Raw genomic sequence first — 22,111 nt, 5'->3', positions numbered from 1 at the left:
ATTTTATCAATATTTTCATCCACATTTCTTGTTTTAAACCTTGTTTTTAAGGAGGTGTTTATTCCAAAGTTGGGCTTGGATGAATTAGGCATGTTAAGTCCAACCATAATTAAATACAAGAAAATATACTTGACAAGAGAAATAATAAATTTTAAAGTTTTATTTGGAAAAATGCTAAAAATGTTTCAAAATTATAAAAATAGCAAAAAAAATTCAAATAATATAAAATACTAATTAGTAAATGATCTAATTACCCAAAGACTAACAAATTGAGTACAAATAAACAGGCTTAAAAAATAACTCAAAAACTGCAAATACAGTTTATCTAAACATTCTAGGAGCAAAAAAATTACAATCTCAACCAAAAACTAAAAAACAAATAGCATGGCCAAATCTTAGAAAATGTTTCAAAATCCAAAAATCAACCAATATAGTCATCACTAACAACCAATTGGTGGTTGCTTCTTCATCGCACAAACATGATGGTGTGCTTGTGGTACAATGGTCACAGGTGGTGGCATGCAACTACTTAGAGAACTAGTCAGTGATGAGAAAGATAAGACTTGACAGTCATGCAAGCCAAAATGTGGCAGAAAGGGTGATGGTGAGAGAAGAAAGTATGGCAGGTCCTAAAGGAGGTGGCCAAAGATGCCATTGCGGTGAAGAGAGTGTGCTAGCATAAATTTTAAAGAAGAGGTTGTAGAGATATTATAGCTATAGGGTTGCTGCAAATGCAAAATATGAAAAATAGAAAGAAAAGAGTGGGATGTGAGGGAGGTAAAGTAGAATTAAGGTTTTTTTCCAAAAAATATATATTTACCGTACGTAGGGAGGAAAGTGTTTAGATTTTTTTATTTTTCACAAAAAAAAATTATAAATATATTGAAACTTTGGAAGTAAAGGTTAAGTTTTTTTTCAACGAAACAGTGTAAAACACATCTTATCAAACTAACAAATATATAAATATGTTTTATATACCAATGACATATTGTTATATCATAGATTACATTTTAAAAAGTATAAACTATATAAATGATAATAATATAAACAAAAAAAAAATATGAATATGATAATAAAATTTATAAACAAATAAAACTAAGATAAAATAGAATGTGATAACAAAAGATAGTTTCAAATAGATATTGTTGGAGAAAAATCAGGGAGAAACTCTAACTTAAATCCAGAAACATTAAAAATGATAGTTAAAATCGTATAACTTCATATTACAATTAAATTATATGTGTAAATGTAGATTAGTTAATCTCATAACTCCATGTTACAATTACACTGTATGTCTAATGTATATTAGTTAATTTCCAGAACCCACCAAAGGCAAACTGGAAATACGTTTAACTTCATATTACATTTTAAATCTGATAGCAATATGTTTAAACTAATAAAAACAGATGTAGATAAAACTAAATATGGCAGCAAAAAGCTAAACTAATTGAAAAAGAGTTAGATAAACCAAATTTGATAATAATGTGCTCAAAAGGTTTGAGAGAAGGATCGGTTTATATTGAATTATTGTACAAATATAGTGCAAGATTCATAGATACATTAGAGAGTAGTCAACCACCACACAAAAATCATGACTCTGATTCTCTGACATCCACCGCAGTTTTGGAAGTTCTAATTTATTGTAGTGTCTAATTCTGATTCTCTTCGATGAAGAAGATTTCATCTTCTTTGGTCGAAAAATGAAGAAAGCTTATTATAATAATGAAGCAGAAGAATATTGAATCTTCATACAAGAACAGATGAAGAGGAAAAGAGGAAAATCAATGGATCGATGGATAGAATTGTTTAATAAAATGAAAAGATAAGGATGAAAAAAAATTTGAAATTAAGAAGAAGAAAAAACAAATGTGTAAATTCAATCTTCCTTAGTGTTATAAACAAATACATGATTTTAGATAATGAAATGTAAAATAACTAAAAATGTATTTCAAAATATTAACAATTGTATATAATATAATAATATAATATGGAATAAAATGAGATAAAAATATACACTAAAAACTATAAAAAAAAAAAAAAGATGGAAAAAATTGATTCTAAAAATAATATGAATAAACAAATGAAAAAAAAATAAAATGTGATAATAAGGTAAACAAATGAATAGAAAAAAAAGATGAAAACAGATAAATGTATAAACAAATGAAAAAAGATTTGGATAAAATTGAATCTTGTGGCAAATTATTAAAAAAATCAAAACATAGTTAGATAAAATCAAATATGTAGAGAAAAGATAGATACCAAATAGATATTTAGAGGGAAAAATTAGGAAGAATTATATATTTAAATGGAAATCCGATAACTCACGGTTTTACAATCTAGGGTTTTATTTATTTAGTGTTTTTTTAATTGAAACAGTATATTTGAAATTTAATAACTCAACAATTACACTGTATCTATCTATAACTACATCTTTACTTTAACTCCAACAATTACAATGTATTTATAAGAATTCGAACCACAAAACCAACGACTCTATTAAGGGCAAAACAAGAATTCAGAAAATATCCTACATGTGATCTACACATGATTTGCCAAAAATGTTATTATCTTTCAGTTTTGACATTTTTTCAAATGAAACCTAAATTGTGTCTACCTATTCCAATTATTCAAGAAAATATTTCATAAATTCAAACCTTATAAATTTGCACATCATTATCAGACTTATTTTTAAGCCGTCCTCTAAATTCATGCTTTTTAAATCCAGACTGCAAAAACTTGCACTTCAAACACCGTTTTCTTAAATCAGACTACCTAAATCTATCAGTCTAACTACAGCTTAAAATTTCAGTTTAAGATTCCAAACTGCTCCAAATACCCCCTAAGTTCTATAGGATTATATTATTTAAGGAGGAGGACACGTGGCAGTTTGTCTATCCTCAAATTGCAAAATGTGGAAGAAAACGGTCATCGTCAACTACTGGTATCCGTGTATTTGGCTTATTGGAGAAGAAGGGATAAGGACCTTCAACAAAGAACTCAGCAGTTTTCCGGCGCCAATCGAGCTCCTCAAATGGCCGTTCTTCAAGCTTCCGCTTCTCTCTCTCTCGCCACACGCGGTACTCACTTTATCTTTCTCACAGCTTCTCCATCTCGCTCTTCTGTTTTGCCATTGTTGAATATCCATCCAAACGATTCATAATCCAGATCAATGTTGCAGATGCTTCCTTCTCAAGAACAGCACCAAAAGTCTTTCCACGTCATAGAGGTCCCCTACCGAATTTATACCGAATTGGAACGACGTTCGCTACTGGCTTTCCACTCGGTACAGATTTTTATTGTGTCTATTATCCGTCTGATTCGAATGTTTCTTCTTGATTTATTGATGAGTTCTATGATTTGACGAGTTCTTCAGTTCGATTTTATGTTGGAATTCCAGTTTCGAGTATTCAGTTGGGTATAATATGGATTCTGGTAATGAACATTGAACTGCCGTAACGTCTAAATAAAATCTAGATGTTACATATGTGGTTTTCGTGTTGTTTGCTAATTGCGACAGTGTTGAAGAAAGAAATATTGCACAAGTTCCAGTCTAAGTGATCTAATGCAACTTCCGTTCTAACGTAAAGAGTTTTATGATTACTGTTGACTATAATTGGAATATTAGGAAATTGTAGATGGAACCGTGTTGAAAATAGTATGGTGATTGCAATTTTTGAATTCTTTCTGGATTTTGGCAAAGGAAGCAATAGATTCAACTTGATTTTATAAAGTATCAGCTAATGGTTATTCTTGTTCTTAGTGTTAAGCAAGCCAAATGGTCAAAAGAAGCATGCGGTGAAACAAAATCCTGTTGCTATAAGATGTGAGCAAAGTACCCAACAGAGTAATCTGGATGTTTGGCTTGGGCGGTCTGCGATGGTAGGATTTGCAATTGCAATTAGTGTTGAAATAGCAACAGGAAAAGGACTTTTAGAGGTATGACCTTTCTAAGTCATAGTTACTCGTATTTCTGATAGCTGATAAGAAATTGTTTAAGGATTTCTTTAGCTTGTGGATTTTTGAATTTGGCCTATCTTTTTGTAAAGACCTAATTGTTATTGTTAATAAGATACTAGCTTCAATTTGAGGTTCGGTTGTGTTCATTTGACACAGCACACAGATATCAGGTTTCATATTTTCTGTTCAGGAAATTATTTATACAAAAGTATACTTTTGTACCACAGAGTATTCCATTTGAAATATTGGGTTGTTCTAAAGATGGCTCTTGTCTCTTGAAATGTATCTAGAATGTATTCCAATGACTTTTTTCCTTACTCTGGTATTTTTATTTCCAGATGCTTGTCTCACTGATTTTGGCTTGATATAAAAGTGACCATTGAATTATTCTAGGCTGATCATTGGATGTACGGCATCTGCCTGATATAAAAGCACGTGTAATTATTCTAGGCTGGTAGTTGATTGTGTTTGCTCTTCCCTTTTGTTTATTTTGTTCAGTTAGAGGAATTCTCAGTGTCATGTCGGACAAGTTTCATAGGTGATACAGGATTAAATTAACTGAAACCTTACCAGAATCACTGTTTTCATGATGCAGAATCTTGGAGTAACGTCTCCCCTCCCTAGTGTGGCCTTGGCAGTTACCGCATTGGTTGGCGTACTGACTGCAGTTTTCATCTTCCAATCAGCTACCAAAAACTGAACACATCTAGATTGGTTTTACACGTTTTCTGTAAAGTTTGTAATACTAAAAGATGTTTTCCTTGATATTCATTTTTATTAGTTGTAATATTCTCGAGTTCGAACAATGAGCAACCAAGTTGGAGTGGACAACAACTAATAGAAACCCTTTTCACAAAAATATCCCCCACCAACATCAATGAGTCAATGACTTTGTTTTCAGTTTCCTGTATTGAACAGATTGTCCTCATTCTTGTGTATAATATTATATATTCATGTTCTGGAGCTACTTGGAGGAGACCCTTTGGTTCCTAAGATCAATCTATCACGTGTCTTCTTTTAAAGACCTGGGCCACAGTTTGTGTTTTAATCGAAGATAAGTGATTTATACTGCTTTCTAAAGTAGTGCAATATATTCCTTTAAGATAGGAAGAAAGCATCTCTATCAGTCTAAGTAAGTTCATTCACTTTGGCAAACAAATACACTGGAAGGGGAGACAAAGGCCTTTATTGCCTTCTGTCCCAAAGAATCAATTCTCTTTCAGCCTTTTCCTTTAGAAGTTTTTGGTCTAATATTCACTTGGAACACAAGGTATCTCTCCTGTCATCTCCCTCTAAACTAATGCTTTTGCATCGTTTTTTTCAGTTGGCCTTAATTTCTTCTGCAGAACTAATATCTGATTGTCCTGGACTGAAATTTTTGCCATCTTCTTTATATTCCTTGCATATCGCAGCATGGGTGCAGTGATATCTAGGTTGAGGAAGCGACTCTTCCAGAACCGTGAAGTGAGAATCCTGATGGTTGGTCTTGATGCATCGGGGAAGACTACCATTTTATACAAACTGAAACTTGGTGAAATTGTTATGACCGTACCAACTATTGGTATGTACTCTGACTATTTATTTATTTTTTGATGGGATTGTACTATTTTTTTTTTAAAAAAATAAATTTTTTTGAGATAAAATGGATATCAGCTCGTGATATTATTTGGCTTGTTTTTATAAATTTTTTTCAAGAATTTTATTATAATAACATGATCCTTTTTTTCTCTTTTGAAATTTGGTTAGGTAATGTGCACGGCTTAGACAAAGTGGAGAATAGCTACATTTATTTGTTTGTTTTCTTTAGTTACATATTACAATTTTATGAAGTATTTTCTTTGTTTTACCTTTCATATGTATTAATGGCTAATGTAGGAAGATGGAGAGTATTAGATAACATGGTTTATAATATTTTGGAAGTATTTATATTTGTGCAAAAATTAATTTTGTTACTAGCATTATTTTTCCTAGCCAGAAAACATAAGAAACAAACAGAAGCACCAACTCAAACGTAACCTCCTCATGTAGGATGATGGAGAATATTAGATAATATGGATTCCATCTTAAAATCAATTGACAATAAGAAGAGTTGTCCATCTATCTTATAATGAGTGTGAGGTTCCTTGCTTTTTTTAGTGTGAGATTCTTAACATGTCCTCTCAAAATGGTGCCGCTTTTGGGTTCACCATTCTTCATTGGATCACAATTTCTTTTTATTGGACCGAACACCCATTTGGGTTACCACATACTCATTATAAGATATATGGACTACTACTCTCATTACCAATTTGATTTTGAAATGAAATCCCATGTTAGAGAATATTATCTAATAAACATCTTTTCAGAATAAAGGACTTTACTACTACTGTTTATTGTTTTCTTAAGAATTTTTGTTGTTTTTGTTCCCCAAGTACTCTACTACCCTGGAGTGAGCTAAATTGAAAAGACTTGGGCAAAAGAGTGAAATAATTGTTGAACAGTTTTATAATTGCATTTTATGATCCAGGGTTCAATGTGGAAACAGTAGAATACAAAAATATGAGCTGCACTGTCTGGGACGTTGGAGGACAAGATAAGGTTTGGAATCACACTCTCTTACTCTGCTTCGGCGAATACTGTACTTCAATTACAATCTGAAAAATTAAAGAACATATGCTTCAAAATGTATGTTAATGAAACTAACAATATAATGGTCAAAACATATCCTCGTGAACGTTCTAAAACTAAAACATGACATTTCAAAGTACACTGACCAAAACATAATGTGTATGAAAGTTTTAAGAATCAAAATATGATTATACATGAAATTTCTAATGGAACTTTGTTAAAAAATATTTCTTTGTTTGTTATACGAGTGGTTTGAGAACTACGGTTAGACAACTTATAAACACGGCTAATATGATCATAGTTTTAAATGAAAACAATAAATAAGGTAAGACAATTATCTAAATATATTCCAATTGATTGTAGTTGTAAAAATAACTTTCATACTCATCTCCCAGCTAAAGGAATTGTTTAATTTAGTGCGAAGAGCAAAATTTTTAATTTTTAATTTTTTTTTGTGTTAAAAAAAAAAGAATGAATTTGTTCAAGCGTGTAAAAAAAAAAGAGCAAAGTTTTTAATTCATAGGATTTGTTCAAGTGTGTCAAAAATGGGATTTATCTTATAATGTTATATTAATGCTAATTAAGCCTGATAATAATGTAGTTTTTTTAAAAGTCGGGGTGATTTATTTCAGATGTTATTAGAAGTTAGAAATCTTAGGATGTTGGATAAGTTATGATTTGTTAGACATAAGAATCTTAAATTATAAATTTACACTCGACAAAATTTGTCCACGGTGAACTGATAGAAAATATTGCATGAATGAGCATCCAAAACAATTCATACAAGTTTTTTGAAATATAAACTTGGTTTTAGGTAAGTATTTGGGTCTTGTCTAAATGAAAGTCCAATCTTGGGAAACATTTTAGGTATTAGAATACACCAGAGTATTCACTTTTAGAAGATATTTTAGAGTATGATGTAAAATTCCCTAAATTGTGATAGAAAATTTATCATAGAGACTACGGAATTTGATGACCCTTAAGAATGTTGAGATCCTTTCAATTAAATGGAGTGGCAAAAAAGTAGAATAGAACAATTTTGGACATGATAAGAAACATGCTTAAAAGCAAGAAACGATTAAAAGAGTTTTGCACAGAAGCAGGGGGTGCACAATCTACCTATCCAACCGATCTCCAAATAGAAAAATGCCACAAGAAGCATGAAGTGGAAGGAAGTTTGAGATTTTCCATTCTAGAGTCTTTGGAAGCATTGTTCATGTGCATATATTAGATTGAAAGAGAAGTAAGTTGGATGATGAAAGTGAGAAGTGATCATTATCGATATGACTCCAATACCAAAGACTACAAACTCTACAATCTTGATATGAGGAAGACCATCATTTCTTAAGATATAGTTTTAGATGGAGGAGAATGAGATTATTTATTTTTATTTTTTTTTTATAAGAAATAATTTCATTGGCAAATGAAATCTCTGAAGAGTACAATAAGAACACCAAAAAGAGATACAAGGTGAGTCAATGGACCCATCCAATCAAATGAAAAAAAATACAAATAAGACTAGAAGGGAGAGGGGCGACAAAAAGGATAGATAAGACAAAAAGATGCAAAGTGGATTGATGATGCAAGAAACTCACAAAAATAGGGTAAACTAAACAAACAACAATCTAGAGAACATCAGACCGATGCATCCTATAAGCAGAACAGAAAACAAGCCAATGCACCTGCAGACCACCACCCATCACAAAGCCAAAAAGAGGAAGGGAAATCGCAGAGCTAGCTTTTAAGCCGACAATGACCCTTCTCAAAGCAAAGAAGTAGCCTTCTTTTTTTTTTTTTTTTCCGAATGATATCAAGCATCCAAGTTTCAGATCTCTCTATTGCTCTTCTTTTGTTTTGTCATCTGCTTGTTGTTTTTCTTAGTCCTATTGGGTAGCTTTGAAGAAGACGAAAGCTCAAGTGAAAGAGTTTTGTGCTTCAAAAACTTTCAAGAACTTTATGAGGTAACTGTAAATCAATATAATCTTACTCTCTCGAGTAAGGCTTCTATAAGTTTAAGAAAAGGGGGCTCTTTGTCCCCTTTCTTGTTCTTAATAGTTGTGAATATCTTAAATCAGCTCATCTTAAGGGGTCTAGAAGGAAATAACCTTGAGCCCTTCAGGATTGGTTCCGATGACTTTGCCTTGTCTCACCTACAGCTAGCAGATGATACGATGTTGTTCTGTTCTGGTAATGAAGAATCCTTCTTAATCTTTATCATATGGTGGGATTTTTTTTTTTTGAAGCAATGTCTGGACTTAAAATCAATAGGAGCATATACCAAATCTTGGGTATTAATTGTGATTAGAAGAAACTTAGGAGATGGGCAAATGTGATTGGGAGGTTGGATCCCTCTCTTCCTCATACCTTGGACTTCACTTTGGGGGTAATCCAAGGGTTATCTCTTTTTGGAATCCTATTTCTGAGAAAATTTGTAAGAGGTTAGCCATTTGGAAGAAAGGTTTTTTCTCCAAAGCGGGTAGTCTAACTTTGATTAGATCGGTGTTAAGTGGCATTCCCATATATTATTTTCCCCTATTTCGTGCTCTCAGTTCAGTTTGCAAAAGCCTAGAGAATCACATGAGAGACTTTCTTTTGGAAGGGATAGATGAAGGGAAGAGTTCTAATTTGGTTAGCGAGGAGGTTGTTGGGTGCCCTATGACTCGGGATGGGTTAGAGATCGGTAATTTAAGAGCCCGAAGCAAAGCTTTATTGGTTAAGCGACTTTGACGTTTTGCCTTTAAGCTCGAATCCTTGTGGCACAGGATCATTGTGAGTAAGTATGACATCCATCCCTATGATTAGGATGCTAAAGGGGTTAAAGGCATACACCATAATTCGTGAAAAGATATCTCGGTTGAGCTTCCCTTTTTTTCTCATTTGATCTGGTGTGTTATGGGGGATGGTGATGATTATTATTTTTGGGAAGATCAATGAGTGAGGGATAGCCCCTTATACTACGCATTTCCTCATCTCTATCACTTGCCATCCTTTAAAAATTGTCATATCTCTGGTTTCTTGATTTGGTTAGAGAGCTCCGTGTCCTTTTCTTTCGAATTTCATCATAATTTATCCAATAAGGAATCGATGGAGGTGGCCTCTCTTCTTTCTTTGTTGGAGTGCAATTTTAGGATGGGGAGAAGGAATGTTCGTGTTTGGAGCCCTAATCCTATTGAAGGCTTCTCGTGTAAATCTTTCTTTAAAATGTTGTTGGACCCTTCTCTTGATAGTGAATCAGCCTTTGATGTTGTTTGGAGGATTAAGATACCAATAAAAATTAAGTTCTTTACCTAGCACGTTTTACTAGGTCAGGTGAATACTTTGGATAGGCTTGCTAGAAAGCTGACTTCATTAATGGTTCTTTTTTGCTGTATTCTCTGTCAGAAAGTAGAGGAAGACCTGGATCACCTTCTTTGGGGTTAGTTCGTGAAAGTCATGTGGGCTTGTTTCTTGCAGGAGTTTGATGTTCAGGTGGCTGGTCAGAGAAATATTCAAGCAGTGATTAGGGAGTCCTCCATCTGCCTTTCAGAGAGAAAGGCCATTTTCTATAGTTTGCTAAAGTGTGCACCTTATTGTGGGATATTTGGCAGGAGAGGAATAATCGAGCGTTTAGAGGTATGGGCAATGACCCGAGTGAGGTTTGGACCCTAGTGAGGTTTCATGGCTTTGGGCTTCAGTTTCAAAGCTTTTTTTTTGTAATTATTCCCTAGGTAACATCTTACTTAGTTGGAAACCCTTTCTATAGAAGGGGTGCTTTGTTTTTTTTTTTTTTTTTTTTTTTGTATTCTATTGTATTATTTCATATTTTATCAATGAAAGTTGTTGATTCCATAAAAAAAATCACTATAATCATACTATCTTTTGTCTTTTTGCCAACCGTGTGCCAATGAACTTTCAAGAAGCTGTGAACAATAGAAATTGGAAATGCGTTATGGATGAAGAGATCAAGGATAACGACACATGAGAACTAGTCTCACTTCCAAAAAGGTCGATTTATGTGAAGTGGGTTTACAAAGTAAAAAAGAATGCTAAAGGATAAGTTGAAAGATATAAGGCAAGATTAGTGACAAAAGGTTACAGGAAAAGAGTCGACATTGACTATGATGAGGTATTTGCTCCTGTTGCTTGACTAGAAATAATTAGATTAAGAATTTCGTTAGTAGCTCCAAAAAGTTGGAGAATAGATGTAAAATCTGCTTTCTTTAATGAAATTCCAAAGGAAGAAGTCTACATTGATGAACAACCTCAAGATTATGAAGTTGAGGGAAAATAAGACAAGGTTTTGAAGTTAAGTCATTCTATGGGTTGAAGTAAGCTCCAAGAGCTTGGAATTCTTGAATAGACATGTATTACATGAAGGAAACTTCATTAAGTACATGTATGAGGACATACTTTACATCAAATTTCCAAAATAATGATGTATTGATTATGTGCTTGTATGTTCAACAACTTTTAAGGAAGCGATGACGAATGAGTTTGAGATAACTGACATCGAGCTAAATATCATCATATTAACCTCTGTTCTAAAATAGGAAAACATATTATGGGTGAAAAGGACATTGTCTAAAGTTTGATAACCTAAGAATAGTTAATGGTTGAAGCATCAGTAACTTCTCATTTAAGGTTACATGTTTAAATTTCTACTTCTGCTTTAAATTATATTTTTTTCTTAAAAAAGAAAAAGAGTAAGCAAGGCATTTCCTCTCAAGTTTGTCACTTGGCCTGTTAAAATTGGATACGACCATAAAATTCTTCCTGTGGAATTTTTGTCAATGTAATGATAAAATCGAACCATTAGATATATTTTGGCTACGTTTTTTAGTGAAACTTCTACGATTGACTTGAATATGATTTGTTCTATAGATTGTACTACTCTGTCCTTGAGTTTTTGTGAAACTTTTATTAATATAATATATCTGAAGAAGTTTACGGTGTCTAGTTACTGATGCTCCATGTTAATTTGATTATTTTATGTAATTATAGTGATTAGCCTATATTTATTTAACTAGAGAACAAAATATTTAAATAAATGAAAATTTTGAATTTGTTTTTACAGATAAGGCCATTATGGAGACATTACTTCCAAAACACACAAGGACTTGTATTTGTTGTGGATAGCAGTGACAGAGGGAGAATCTGTGAAGCCCGTAATGAGTTGCATCGTATTCTTAGTGAGGTATATATACTGAAGCTTCATTTTCACTATATTGAGTTGTGTGATAATGTTGCACCCCCAATATTGTACACATATAAGAGAAGGGGCAGAAAATACATTCCACAAAATGAGGCTGTTAGAAAAGAATATGCTCCATGATTAAGATCTACAAAATCTGTTGGAAATATCCAATTCAGTTAGGAAAAGATTCTTGGGGGGAGAGAAGAAATTCTTGCTATAAATAGATGAAGGTAGGAGGGTCTGAGGTATGAAAAATCTAAGGAAAATAGTCTCTGTGACTTAGTGAAGAAAGGATTTCCTACCCTCTTGAAAGTGCTGGTACTTTCTAGCTTTCTGCTCTTATTTCTTTTCTTGTAATGGTTAGCCAACTTCTGTAAGTTTTTCCCTGAAGTTTATAAAAAAATTGATTGAGCAATTCTCTGTTCTGGGGAGATCTTGTTTGGGTATTCTTTAGTTTGTTGTTTGCAGGTTGGTTACCCAACAAACTGGTATCAGAGCCATACAACACTGGGGCAAACAAGAGCGATGGCGCAGAAGCAGTTGGAGGAATGGATGGAGTCCAATGAGAAAGAAATATCTCAGATGAAGGAGATGCTATTGGGGCTATGTAAAAACATAGAAAAAATGGTAGAAGATGTGAGGGAGAGCAACTCCACTCGGACAATGGAAGAATCTGGCGTTCACGATGGGATGAGGCTCAAACTCAAATGAAAATTAGAACATGTGGACTCTATGGCAACACAATCAACTGGAGGAGCAGATAAAAGTAAGTATAAAAGGTTAGATATGCCGCCTTTTTCGAGTGAAAACCCGGAGTCTTGGGTCTACCACGCGGAGCACTACTTCGAAATACATGAACTCACAGATGCGAAGAAAGTTAAGGTAGCTATGGTAAGCTTTGCCCCTGATAAAGTCGATTGGTTCAGGTGGAGCCACAACCGTAGATCTATCACCTCTTGGAAAGAGCTCAAGAGAAGAATGTTTGAGCATTTTTGTCCCACAGGAGAGGGAAGCTTAGGGGCGAGGTTACTCAAGATTAAACAAGAAGGAACTTACCCGGAATACGTAAAAAAATTCGTGAACTATTCAGCATCCTTGCTGAAAATGGTTGAAAGTGTCTTACACGATGCATTCATCAATGGTTTGGAACCTACGCTACAAGCTGAGGTTGTAAGCAGAAATTCAATGACCTTAGAAGACTGTATGAGGGAAGCCCAATTGGTGAATGATAGAAATATGGCCTTACACTTGGCCCTCAACGACTTGGGAGTTTCTGGGCCATTTAAAAAAAAGGCCTATCTTTTTAAAAAAGAAAACGCGGGCGATAAAAGCACGACAAAGAAAGAAGAAGCCCTAAGTACACTGCAGATCTCCATCCCTGTCAAAGTGCCATTAGTGAAGAAGGAGCCTTCGATGAAAAAGCTGTCTGACCATGAGTTCGCGAGCGACTCGACAAAGGATTGTGCTTTCGTTGCAACGACAAATATTCTCTAGGGCATCGTTGTAAAACCAGAGCAAGGAACTAATGCTATTCATTTTAAATGAAGAAGAAGAAGCAAGGGAGGCCGAAACTGCTGAAGAATAAGTGTAGACCGAGCTGAAGGCCATGGAAGTCACAGACAATCTAGAAATAACGTTACAATCAATGTTCGGGTTCTCTTCTAAAAGGACAATGAAGTTGAGAGGAACAATTCAAGGTAAGACAGTTATTGTACCGATCGATTGTGGAGCTACCCACAACTTCCTTCACAAAAAAATTGTCTAAGAATTAAAGCTACCAATATCGGGCAACAACACCTTTGGGGTGGTCGTTGGAAATGGTGTGATAGTACAAGGGAAAGGGAAGTGCAAGGCTGTGACGATCAATTCCTCGAAATCGAGGTAACCTTTGACTTCTTTGCCAATGATTTTGGAAAGATTGATGTTTTTCTCAGTATGCAGTGGCTGTGTACAACCGGTTTTATGGGATACATTGGCCCTCCTTGATGATGGCGTTCATATCAGAAGGCTACCCCCATCATTCTGAAGGGAGATCTGTCCCTAACAAAAGTAGAAATATCTTTGAAAGCTCTGGCGAAAGTATGGGAAGAAGAAGACTAAGGATTTCTAATCGAATTTCAGAATATGAAAACATAAGAAAATAGAGAGGTCGTATTCGAAGATGAGAGACAGCAACAAGAAAAGTTACCCATCATGATTCAAGCTCTGTTGGAAGAGTATATGGATAGATTTGCTACACCAACAAGATTACCTCCCAAATGTGACATCGACCACAGGATCCTGTTGATAGAAAGGCAAAAACCTATTAATGTACGACCTTATAAGTATGGCCATGTCTAGAAGGAAGATATAGAGAAGTTGGTGGAAGAAATGTTACAAGCAGGGATAATACGTCCAAATCGGAGCCCTTATTCAAACCCAATGCTACTAGTAAGGAAGAAGGATGGCGGTTGGCGATTTTGCCTGGATTACAAGAAGTTAAATCAAGCTACTATAGCGGATAAATTTCCCATTCCCGTAATTGAAGAACTGTTGGAGGAACTCAGGGGTTTAGCCGTGTATTCCAAGTTAGATCTCAAATCTGGCTATCACCAAATCAGAATGAGGGACTGTGATGTTGAGAAAATCGCTTTCAGAACACACGAAGAACACTATGAGTTCTTGGTAATTCCCTTCCAATTTACCAACGCATCGAAAACCTTTCAATCTCTAATGAACCAGGTATTTAGACCATTTCTTTGCCGTTTTATGCTGGTTTTCTTTAACGATATCTTAATATCCAACCCTGATATTTCAACACACAAGACTCATTTAGGAGTGGTATTCAACATCCTACATGACCACAAGCTTTACGCAAACCAAAAGAAGTGTGTGTTATGCCAACCAAAAATACAATACCTAGGACATTGGATATTCCAACAAGGGGTGAGGCAGATGGAGAAAAAATCGCAACAATGGCTAGATGGCCCCAGCCCAAGAACATATTAGAACTACGAGGATTTTTGGAATTGACTGGATACTACTGAAGGTTTGTGAGAAGGTATGGAAGCATTGCAGCCCCTTGACAAAATTATTACAAAAGAATGCCTTTGACTGGGAAGAAGAAGCCATGAAAGCCTTCATGGAACTCGAGGAAGCTATGATGACGGTCCCTATTTTATCATTGCCAGATTTTTCTTTACCTTTCGTAATTGAAACGGATGCCTCTGAATATGGGTTGGGGGTAGTTCTCTCTCAAAATGACAGACCCATAGCATACTTTAGTCAGAAGCTATCTCCAAGAGCACAACCCAAGTCAATATATAAAAGGGAACTAATGGTTGTAGTCCTAGTAGTTTAAAAGTGGAGACACTACCTACTAGGGAATAAATTCATAATTATATCTGACCAAAAGGCGTTGAAATTCTTAATCGAGAAATGGGAAGTTCAACCTCAACACCAAAGATGTTGACCAAACTCTTGGGATACAACCTTGACATTTTGTATCAACCCGGATTATAGAACAAAGTTTATTTGACCAAACTCTTGGAAACAAAGACGGTTGATTCGCTATCACGAGTGTCCAACCAGCTGAGATTTATACGTTGATAGTCCCAAGTTTATTTGATATCCAAGTAGCCCTTCAAAAAGTACAGCAAGATGAGGATCTACAGAAAATCATTGAAAGTTTAAAAACAGACCTAGATGGGAAGCCCAATTATCAATGGAAAAACGGGAAACTTTTATACAACGGTCGTTTGGTCATCTCCTGGACTTCAACCCTTATCCCTTTATTGCTACACACTTTCCATAATTCAATATTGGGAGGGCACTCAGGGTTCTTACAAACATATAAAAGGATGAATGGTGAGTTATATTGACAAGGAATGAAGAAGGATATTAAGAAGTATGTGGAAGAATGTGATACATGCCAAAGAATATAATCAAGTCAGAAGCCTTAACCCCAGCAGGCCTGCTACAACTTCTTCGATTCCAAATTTGATTTGGGAGGACTTGACGATGGATTTTATTGAAGGGCTACCTAAATCAGACGGGTACAACTCAATTCTTGTTGTCGTTGACAGATTAAGTAAGTATGCACATTTTATTAGGCTCCGACATCCTTTTTTTGCAAAGCAATTAGCGGATTTATTTATTGAGGAAGTTATTCGGCACCATGGAGTACCTAACTCCATAGTAACAGATCGAGACAAAATATTTTTAAGTCACTTTTGGAAGGAACTGTTTACCATGATGGGAACAACACTGAAGAGAAGTACAACATTCCATCCCCAAATGGATGGACAAACAGAAAGGGTTAACAGATGCTTGGAACCATACCTAAGGTGCTTTTGTAACGAACAACCAACCAAGTGGAGCAAATGGGTGGCATGGACGGAATTATGGTATAACACTACTTTCCATTCGGCAATCAAGACGACCCCTTACCAAGTAGTGTTCGGCTGCCCTCCACCTCCCTTAGTCTTATATGGACAAAAGAAAATGAATGATAGTGTGGAACAACAGTTGCAAGCAAGATACTCAGCGCTTTAAGCTCTTAAGGAGAACTTAGTAATGGCTCAAAACCGCATGAAAAAACAAACGGAGTTGCAATTTTCAGTAGGGGATGTGGTATTTTTAAAACTTAAACCTTATAGACAGAAATCATTGGCTCAAAAGAAGTGTGAAAAAATTAGCTCCAAGATTTTATGGGCCTTATCGAATTATTGAACGAATAGGAGATGTGGTCTATAAACTAGAACTCCCTCCAAAAGTATCTATCCACAATGTATTTCACGTCTCCCAACTTAAAAAGAAACTGGGGCAATTTCACAACAGTTAGCACCACCGCCCTTCCTTAACAGAAGAATTCGAACTCCAAGTGATACTAGAAATAGTTTTGGGAGTGAGATGTTATAAGGAAATGGCAGCTAATGAATGGCCCATCAAATGGGGAGGACTACCTGAGAATGAAGCAACTTGGGAATCTGTATATGCTTTAAAACAACAATTTCCTGATATCCACCTTGAGGACAAGGTGCATTTCGAGAAGATCGGTAGTGTTGCACCCCTAATATTGTACACATATAAGAGAAGGGGCAGAAAAGACATTCCACAAAATGAGGCTGTTAGAAAAGAATATGTTCCATGATTAAGACCTGTAAAATGTCTTGGAAATATCTAATTCGATTAGGAAAAGATTCTTGGGGGAGAGAAGAAATTCTTGCTATAAATAGATGAAGGTAGGAGGGTATGAGGTATGAAAAATCTAAGGACAATAGTCTCTGTGACTTGAGTGAGGAGAGGATTTCCAGCCCTCTTGAAAGTGCTAGTATTTTCTAATTTTCTGCTCTTATTTCTTTCCTTGTAATGGCTCCTCCAAATCACCAGTATGGCTATCGAAGTCGTGAGCATCAGCATGAAGGTTCCAGATCCAAGTGGTAGTATCAGGACCCTTAGCTATTGTTCTCGAGAAATGACCCGGTCTGGCCCATTCCTCGAAAGAAGTTTTTATGGGATCCCTATCTACCAAAATTTTGACTTCTGGTTCCGGCGAANTTGTTCTCGAGAAATGACCCGGTCTGGCCCATTCCTCGAAAGAAGTTTTTATGGGATCCCTATCTACCAAAATTTTGACTTCTGGTTCCGGCGAAGGAATAATCATTTAGTCCTCCTCTTTCCGGACAACACATACAAAGAGACCCGCCAACTGTTAAGTAATTAGTGAACCTATGAGAGATTTTTATACTTAGTTTCTTTCTCTGCTATCTCCCATCTATTTATTTTTTTTTATTTAGTTATTCACTAGAGCAATTATGATCTGGAAGTTGATCCGGGATGTTCGAAAAGAGGATTCCTCACTTCTTTCTCTCATTCAAAACCGTGCATGAGACTTTCATCTCGCACGGTTCCTAAGCTAAGTGATAAAAGAAAGAAGAACTCATCTTCTTTCCTTTTTTGATTACCTTCCTCGTGTATGTATAAGACCGAATCCATTCGATTTCTAAAAAGGATTACTAATCCTTAACTTTTCGAGGAATCCTTCATCAGTGATTGTGAATGACTGATTTTTCTCAATCTTTTCGACCTTAGTTCTGTAAGCCAAGTTTTGTAAGTTTTTCCCTGAAGTTTATAAATAAATTGATTGGGCATTGCTCTGTTCTAGGGAGATCTTATTTGGCTATTCTTTGGTTTGTCGTTTGTAGGTTAGTTACCCAATAGATAACTGATAATATAATCAAAGATAACCCACTCGATAAAAATTAGGTATAATATTGACAACAATGTCCCAATCACTTTTGACATGTTTGGAAGTGATTTTGGAATGGTTAAATTCACTTTTTGTAATGTTAAATAAATCATTTTCAAACTTAGTCTAGTCGTTCAAAATCAATTTAATATTTGATTTACACTTTTGAACATGATTTTCATCTAACCAAAATTGATTTTGAATAATTAAAAACATGTTTGGTACTCATTTCAAACATAACAAAAGTGGATTTCTTCGATTCCTAAATCACTCTCAAACATGTTGTGGAATCCTACGTAAAATTGTTAGATATTTGAAGGCGTATCATCGATAGTGAGAGTAGAGATATCAACTAGTGTATGTGGGAATAGAGATTTGAATCTCTAACTCTTTGGTCAAACCATTGGAGATATATGCCGTTAGCATTTGTAAGATAATACTTAGATCATGAGGTTTTGAAAAGGAACGTATTTTTCATCATATTTGTAGAAAACCATAGTTAAATTCAGTTATTAATGTATCATACCAATATTTTTCTTTTCTCAGAAAAAGAAACAACCTATAATTAATTTCAAAGCTAACAAATAATTTTCCATTTAGTTTTGTATGATAAATTATTTACTGATCGATGAGGCTTTATGCGAAAGTGAGCAAAAATTGAAAATGAATTACAATTTTAGGGTTATATTTATGCCAAGAATTATTAACACCCACCCCCCCCCCCCCCCCCCCCCCAAAAAAAAAAAAAAAAAAAAGGAAAAAAAGTAAAGGAGATATGTTAATGAATAAACTTTTATGAAAAACTATCTTTATGCATGCATGATACTTCTTTTTCATTTAGATAAAATATACTTGTTAAGATGATTTGAAGATGTAAATAATAATAATAATGATACAAAAAAATAAAATAAAATTGACAGCCAGAGCTAAGGAATTCAGCTGTGCTTGTATTTGCCAACAAGCAAGATCTTCCACATTCAATGGCTGTCTCTGAAATTGCAACTAAACTTGGCCTCCACACACTCTCTCAAAGAAGATGGTATGTAAGTTTTTATATATATAAATTTTTCAGTTGGAAACTTGTTTGGTTGAATAATTTTTTAACTTTTTTTTTTAATGTTATTTCAGCTTGTCATTCAACTTTTTAAAAGATTATAATTCAAGTATCTAAAATATCATAATAGGATTCACACTCTGTTTTTTTTTTTTTTAATGATAAATAGATTTGAATGCCTTTCCTTTCATATGTGTTAAGTTTGAATTAAAATGTCACTTTTATGCTATTTTAGGTCATATAACTTAATATGTCTAAATTTAGTTCTGACATTATGATCTTTTTTTAATGGAAGTTATTGAGAGTGCTAAAAGCTAGACATTTGTCTAAATTGGATTATCTCTACACATGCAATTGTCGTTCAATTTTGTATCTAATAAGTCCTTAAATTTTGAAAATATCTTATATAGATCACAGGTCTTTCAAATATAGAATTGAAATTTTAACAACTCTAAATTTTTTTTGAAAAAAAAAATCATATTTGATATAAAACGGCAGAAGTTCTACCTATTTTTACAATAGTATAACCCCTAATAATTTTACTTTTGGTACTCCCAAATACATCATACCAACGGATATAATTGTTCTCAATTATATACCCATGATCACTTCCTTTCCTAACCAATGTAAGACTTTGTTTGCACTCTTAACAAGTTTAAAGACTTGTAGAACAGTTTATAAATTTTACGAATTTATAAGACACAAATTTAACGACTAAACTTGTAGTTTAGAAAATAATATATGTCTTGAAATTTCAAAATTAATAATCATCTAACTAAAAAAAGAAATCGAGTTTATTTATTTATTTATTTATTATGTTTATTTTTATTTTTTTGCCTTCTAAAGGTACATACAAGGTACTTCTGCAACTTCTGGGCAAGGGCTTTACGAGGGTTTTGATTGGCTATGCAACAACATTACCATCAAAGACACTCCATGATGCTTTATAATTCAATATCTCACCCTATATTTAATCTTTTGAAATATTAGGTCCATGAACATTTTGAATTCTCAAATTTATTAAGAGGTCGATGAATATATATGTTAAAATACCAGTTTATCAATGAATATTTAGGGAAGATCAATTAAAATCATAGACACTCATAAAATTTGTAAATTTACTGAATAAAAATTTAATATTTTTGCAGCTAATTTCACATGACCATTATTGTATTATTGTGATATTCTTGAGAATTTTAGTACTTCTAGTATGTTATAAGAAAAGATATTGATTTTGTTTTATTATTTTTTAGAAATATTAATTAATGTAATATCAAGGTTAAAGGTTTACTTTATGTAAATGAACATTGTTATTTATTTAAAAAAAATAGAGAAATATAATGAATAACATTTGAAGATACGTTTCAATAATATTTCTACAATTGACTTACTAGCTTAATTGGTTAGTCACAAAATCATTTCCTTGATTAATGTGGTGGAAGATTGCTACATCATTCTGAGAAAATAATATAAAATGTTTTTATTACATTTAAATGTCAAGATTGGCCTATTAGCTCAGTTGGTTAGAGCGTCGTGCTAATAACGCGAAGGTCGCAGGTTCGAAACCTGCATGGGCCAGTTTTTTTTTTTCATTCAATCCCTTTAAATAAATAGTTCTCTGATGGCCAATTATATATATATATATATATCCTTCAACCATAAAAAGGGTAAAATTGTCATATAGCATTGCCAATCTTGCCGCCGGCCACGCCCAGCCTTTTATTCGTTCTAAGTTCAGCTTCTCTCAATCTCTCCCTTGTCTCCCACACTCTCCATCTCCATCTTTGATTCTCCTTCGTCTAAGTCGTCTCTCTCATAGCCTCACCCTCCGATTTTTCGATTCTCCCTCGTCTCCGATTCTGCTTCTCCCCATCTCCCTCCCTCACCCTTCATCGTCATTTCCATCTCTGATTCTTCCTCATCTCCATCTTCATCTCTCCATCTTTGTCTCCGTCGATCTGCCTCTTTATTTTTTGAAGATCTTTAAAAGAAAGAAAGAAAATTTTCAGTATTGTAATATTATACATTGGAGTTCAATGCATCTTTGGGTAAAGAAGTTTTCCTTCTTTGTGTATGGTGGAAACGAAGGAAGGAAGAAGGAAATAAAACACCTTATACACACACACATATATAAAAGGCTAAACTGAAAACTAAATCGAAGCCAACTACATATATGTGGTTCAGTTTGGTTCAATTCAATTTCACATATAAAATTTAAAATTTTTTTTGTTCGATTCGGTTTGACCACCAAACAAAATTAAACCAATTCCATCCCTAGTTTTTATGCAATACAACACATTCTTTTTTCTTATTTTTCAAATGTTTACGTGAGCAACATCACCTCTCACTCATACCATTAGAAGGATAACAAGTCATTGCTTTAAAGGGCTTTTTGTATGAAAAAGAAATGAAATTTTCGCCGCTTTTTTAAAATGGTCAGGTTTTTTTATCCTTTGTTGACATCAGATTCGAGAAAAATTATCAAAATTAACTCGCACACACGGAAAAACCCATCTCGCTCTCACTTTCACTCTTGCTCCCTTTCCTTTATCGCTTCCTTTGCAAACAAAAAAAAAGCTCATCCCGCTCTCACTCTCATTCACTTTCCTCTATCGCTTCCTTTCCTCATTCACAAATTGTTCTCCTCTCTCTTGAATTCCCACATGCACTCTAGTTTCGCCGAACTTTGTCGGAGCTACTCTCCTATCTCATAGTTGGAGCTACTCCTCTAGACTCACAGAGCTAGCTAGTACATGGTTTCATCGAAAAAAGAAAGAAAGAAATCTGACTAAATGGCAAATTAGTAACTTCACTCATCAATGGCATCAACAGAAGGTCAGTTAACATTATTTTTAAAAAGGTGGAGCATTTTTCATTTTAGTCCTCTAAGATAGGTCAATTGTGCAATTTTCTCTACCTTAAAGTGCAATATTGTTGTATGGGATGTTCTCAACTCAACAACCTTCTATTCTCCTTTCTACTCGAACCACATTATAAAATTGTTTATACACAAATTCAAATTTGCATAATAATTTTTTTTGTCATATTCTTTTATCTATATTAATTTCTATATTTCAAAAAAAAAAGAAAA

At 34.1% G+C, this 22,111-nt stretch overlaps 1 protein-coding gene and 1 non-coding gene across 2 annotated transcripts; both read left to right on the top strand.

The window, feature by feature from the left end:
• Positions 1–2,916: 2,916 nt before the first annotated feature.
• LOC120077328 (ADP-ribosylation factor 1) lies at positions 2,917–20,070 on the top strand. The gene is made up of 9 exons (XM_039031210.1): positions 2,917–3,077; positions 3,179–3,283; positions 3,761–3,936; positions 4,553–4,654; positions 5,320–5,518; positions 6,464–6,534; positions 11,618–11,737; positions 18,887–19,005; positions 19,867–20,070. The coding sequence occupies exons 1-9, from the start codon at positions 3,032–3,034 to the stop codon at positions 19,958–19,960; spliced, it is 1,032 nt and encodes a 343-aa protein (XP_038887138.1). The 5' UTR covers positions 2,917–3,031; the 3' UTR covers positions 19,961–20,070.
• Positions 20,071–20,524: 454 nt separating this feature from the next.
• Positions 20,525–20,598, top strand: TRNAI-AAU. Its single transcript has one exon. It is a non-coding gene; the product is annotated as a tRNA-Ile (tRNA).
• Positions 20,599–22,111: the final 1,513 nt, after the last annotated feature.

The sequence above is a fragment of the Benincasa hispida genome, chromosome 5, assembly GCF_009727055.1.
Source record: "Benincasa hispida cultivar B227 chromosome 5, ASM972705v1, whole genome shotgun sequence".
Lineage (NCBI taxonomy): Eukaryota > Viridiplantae > Streptophyta > Magnoliopsida > Cucurbitales > Cucurbitaceae > Benincasa > Benincasa hispida.
Note: the sequence above shows the minus strand (reverse complement) of the source record. Positions and strands in the feature narration are given on the sequence as shown.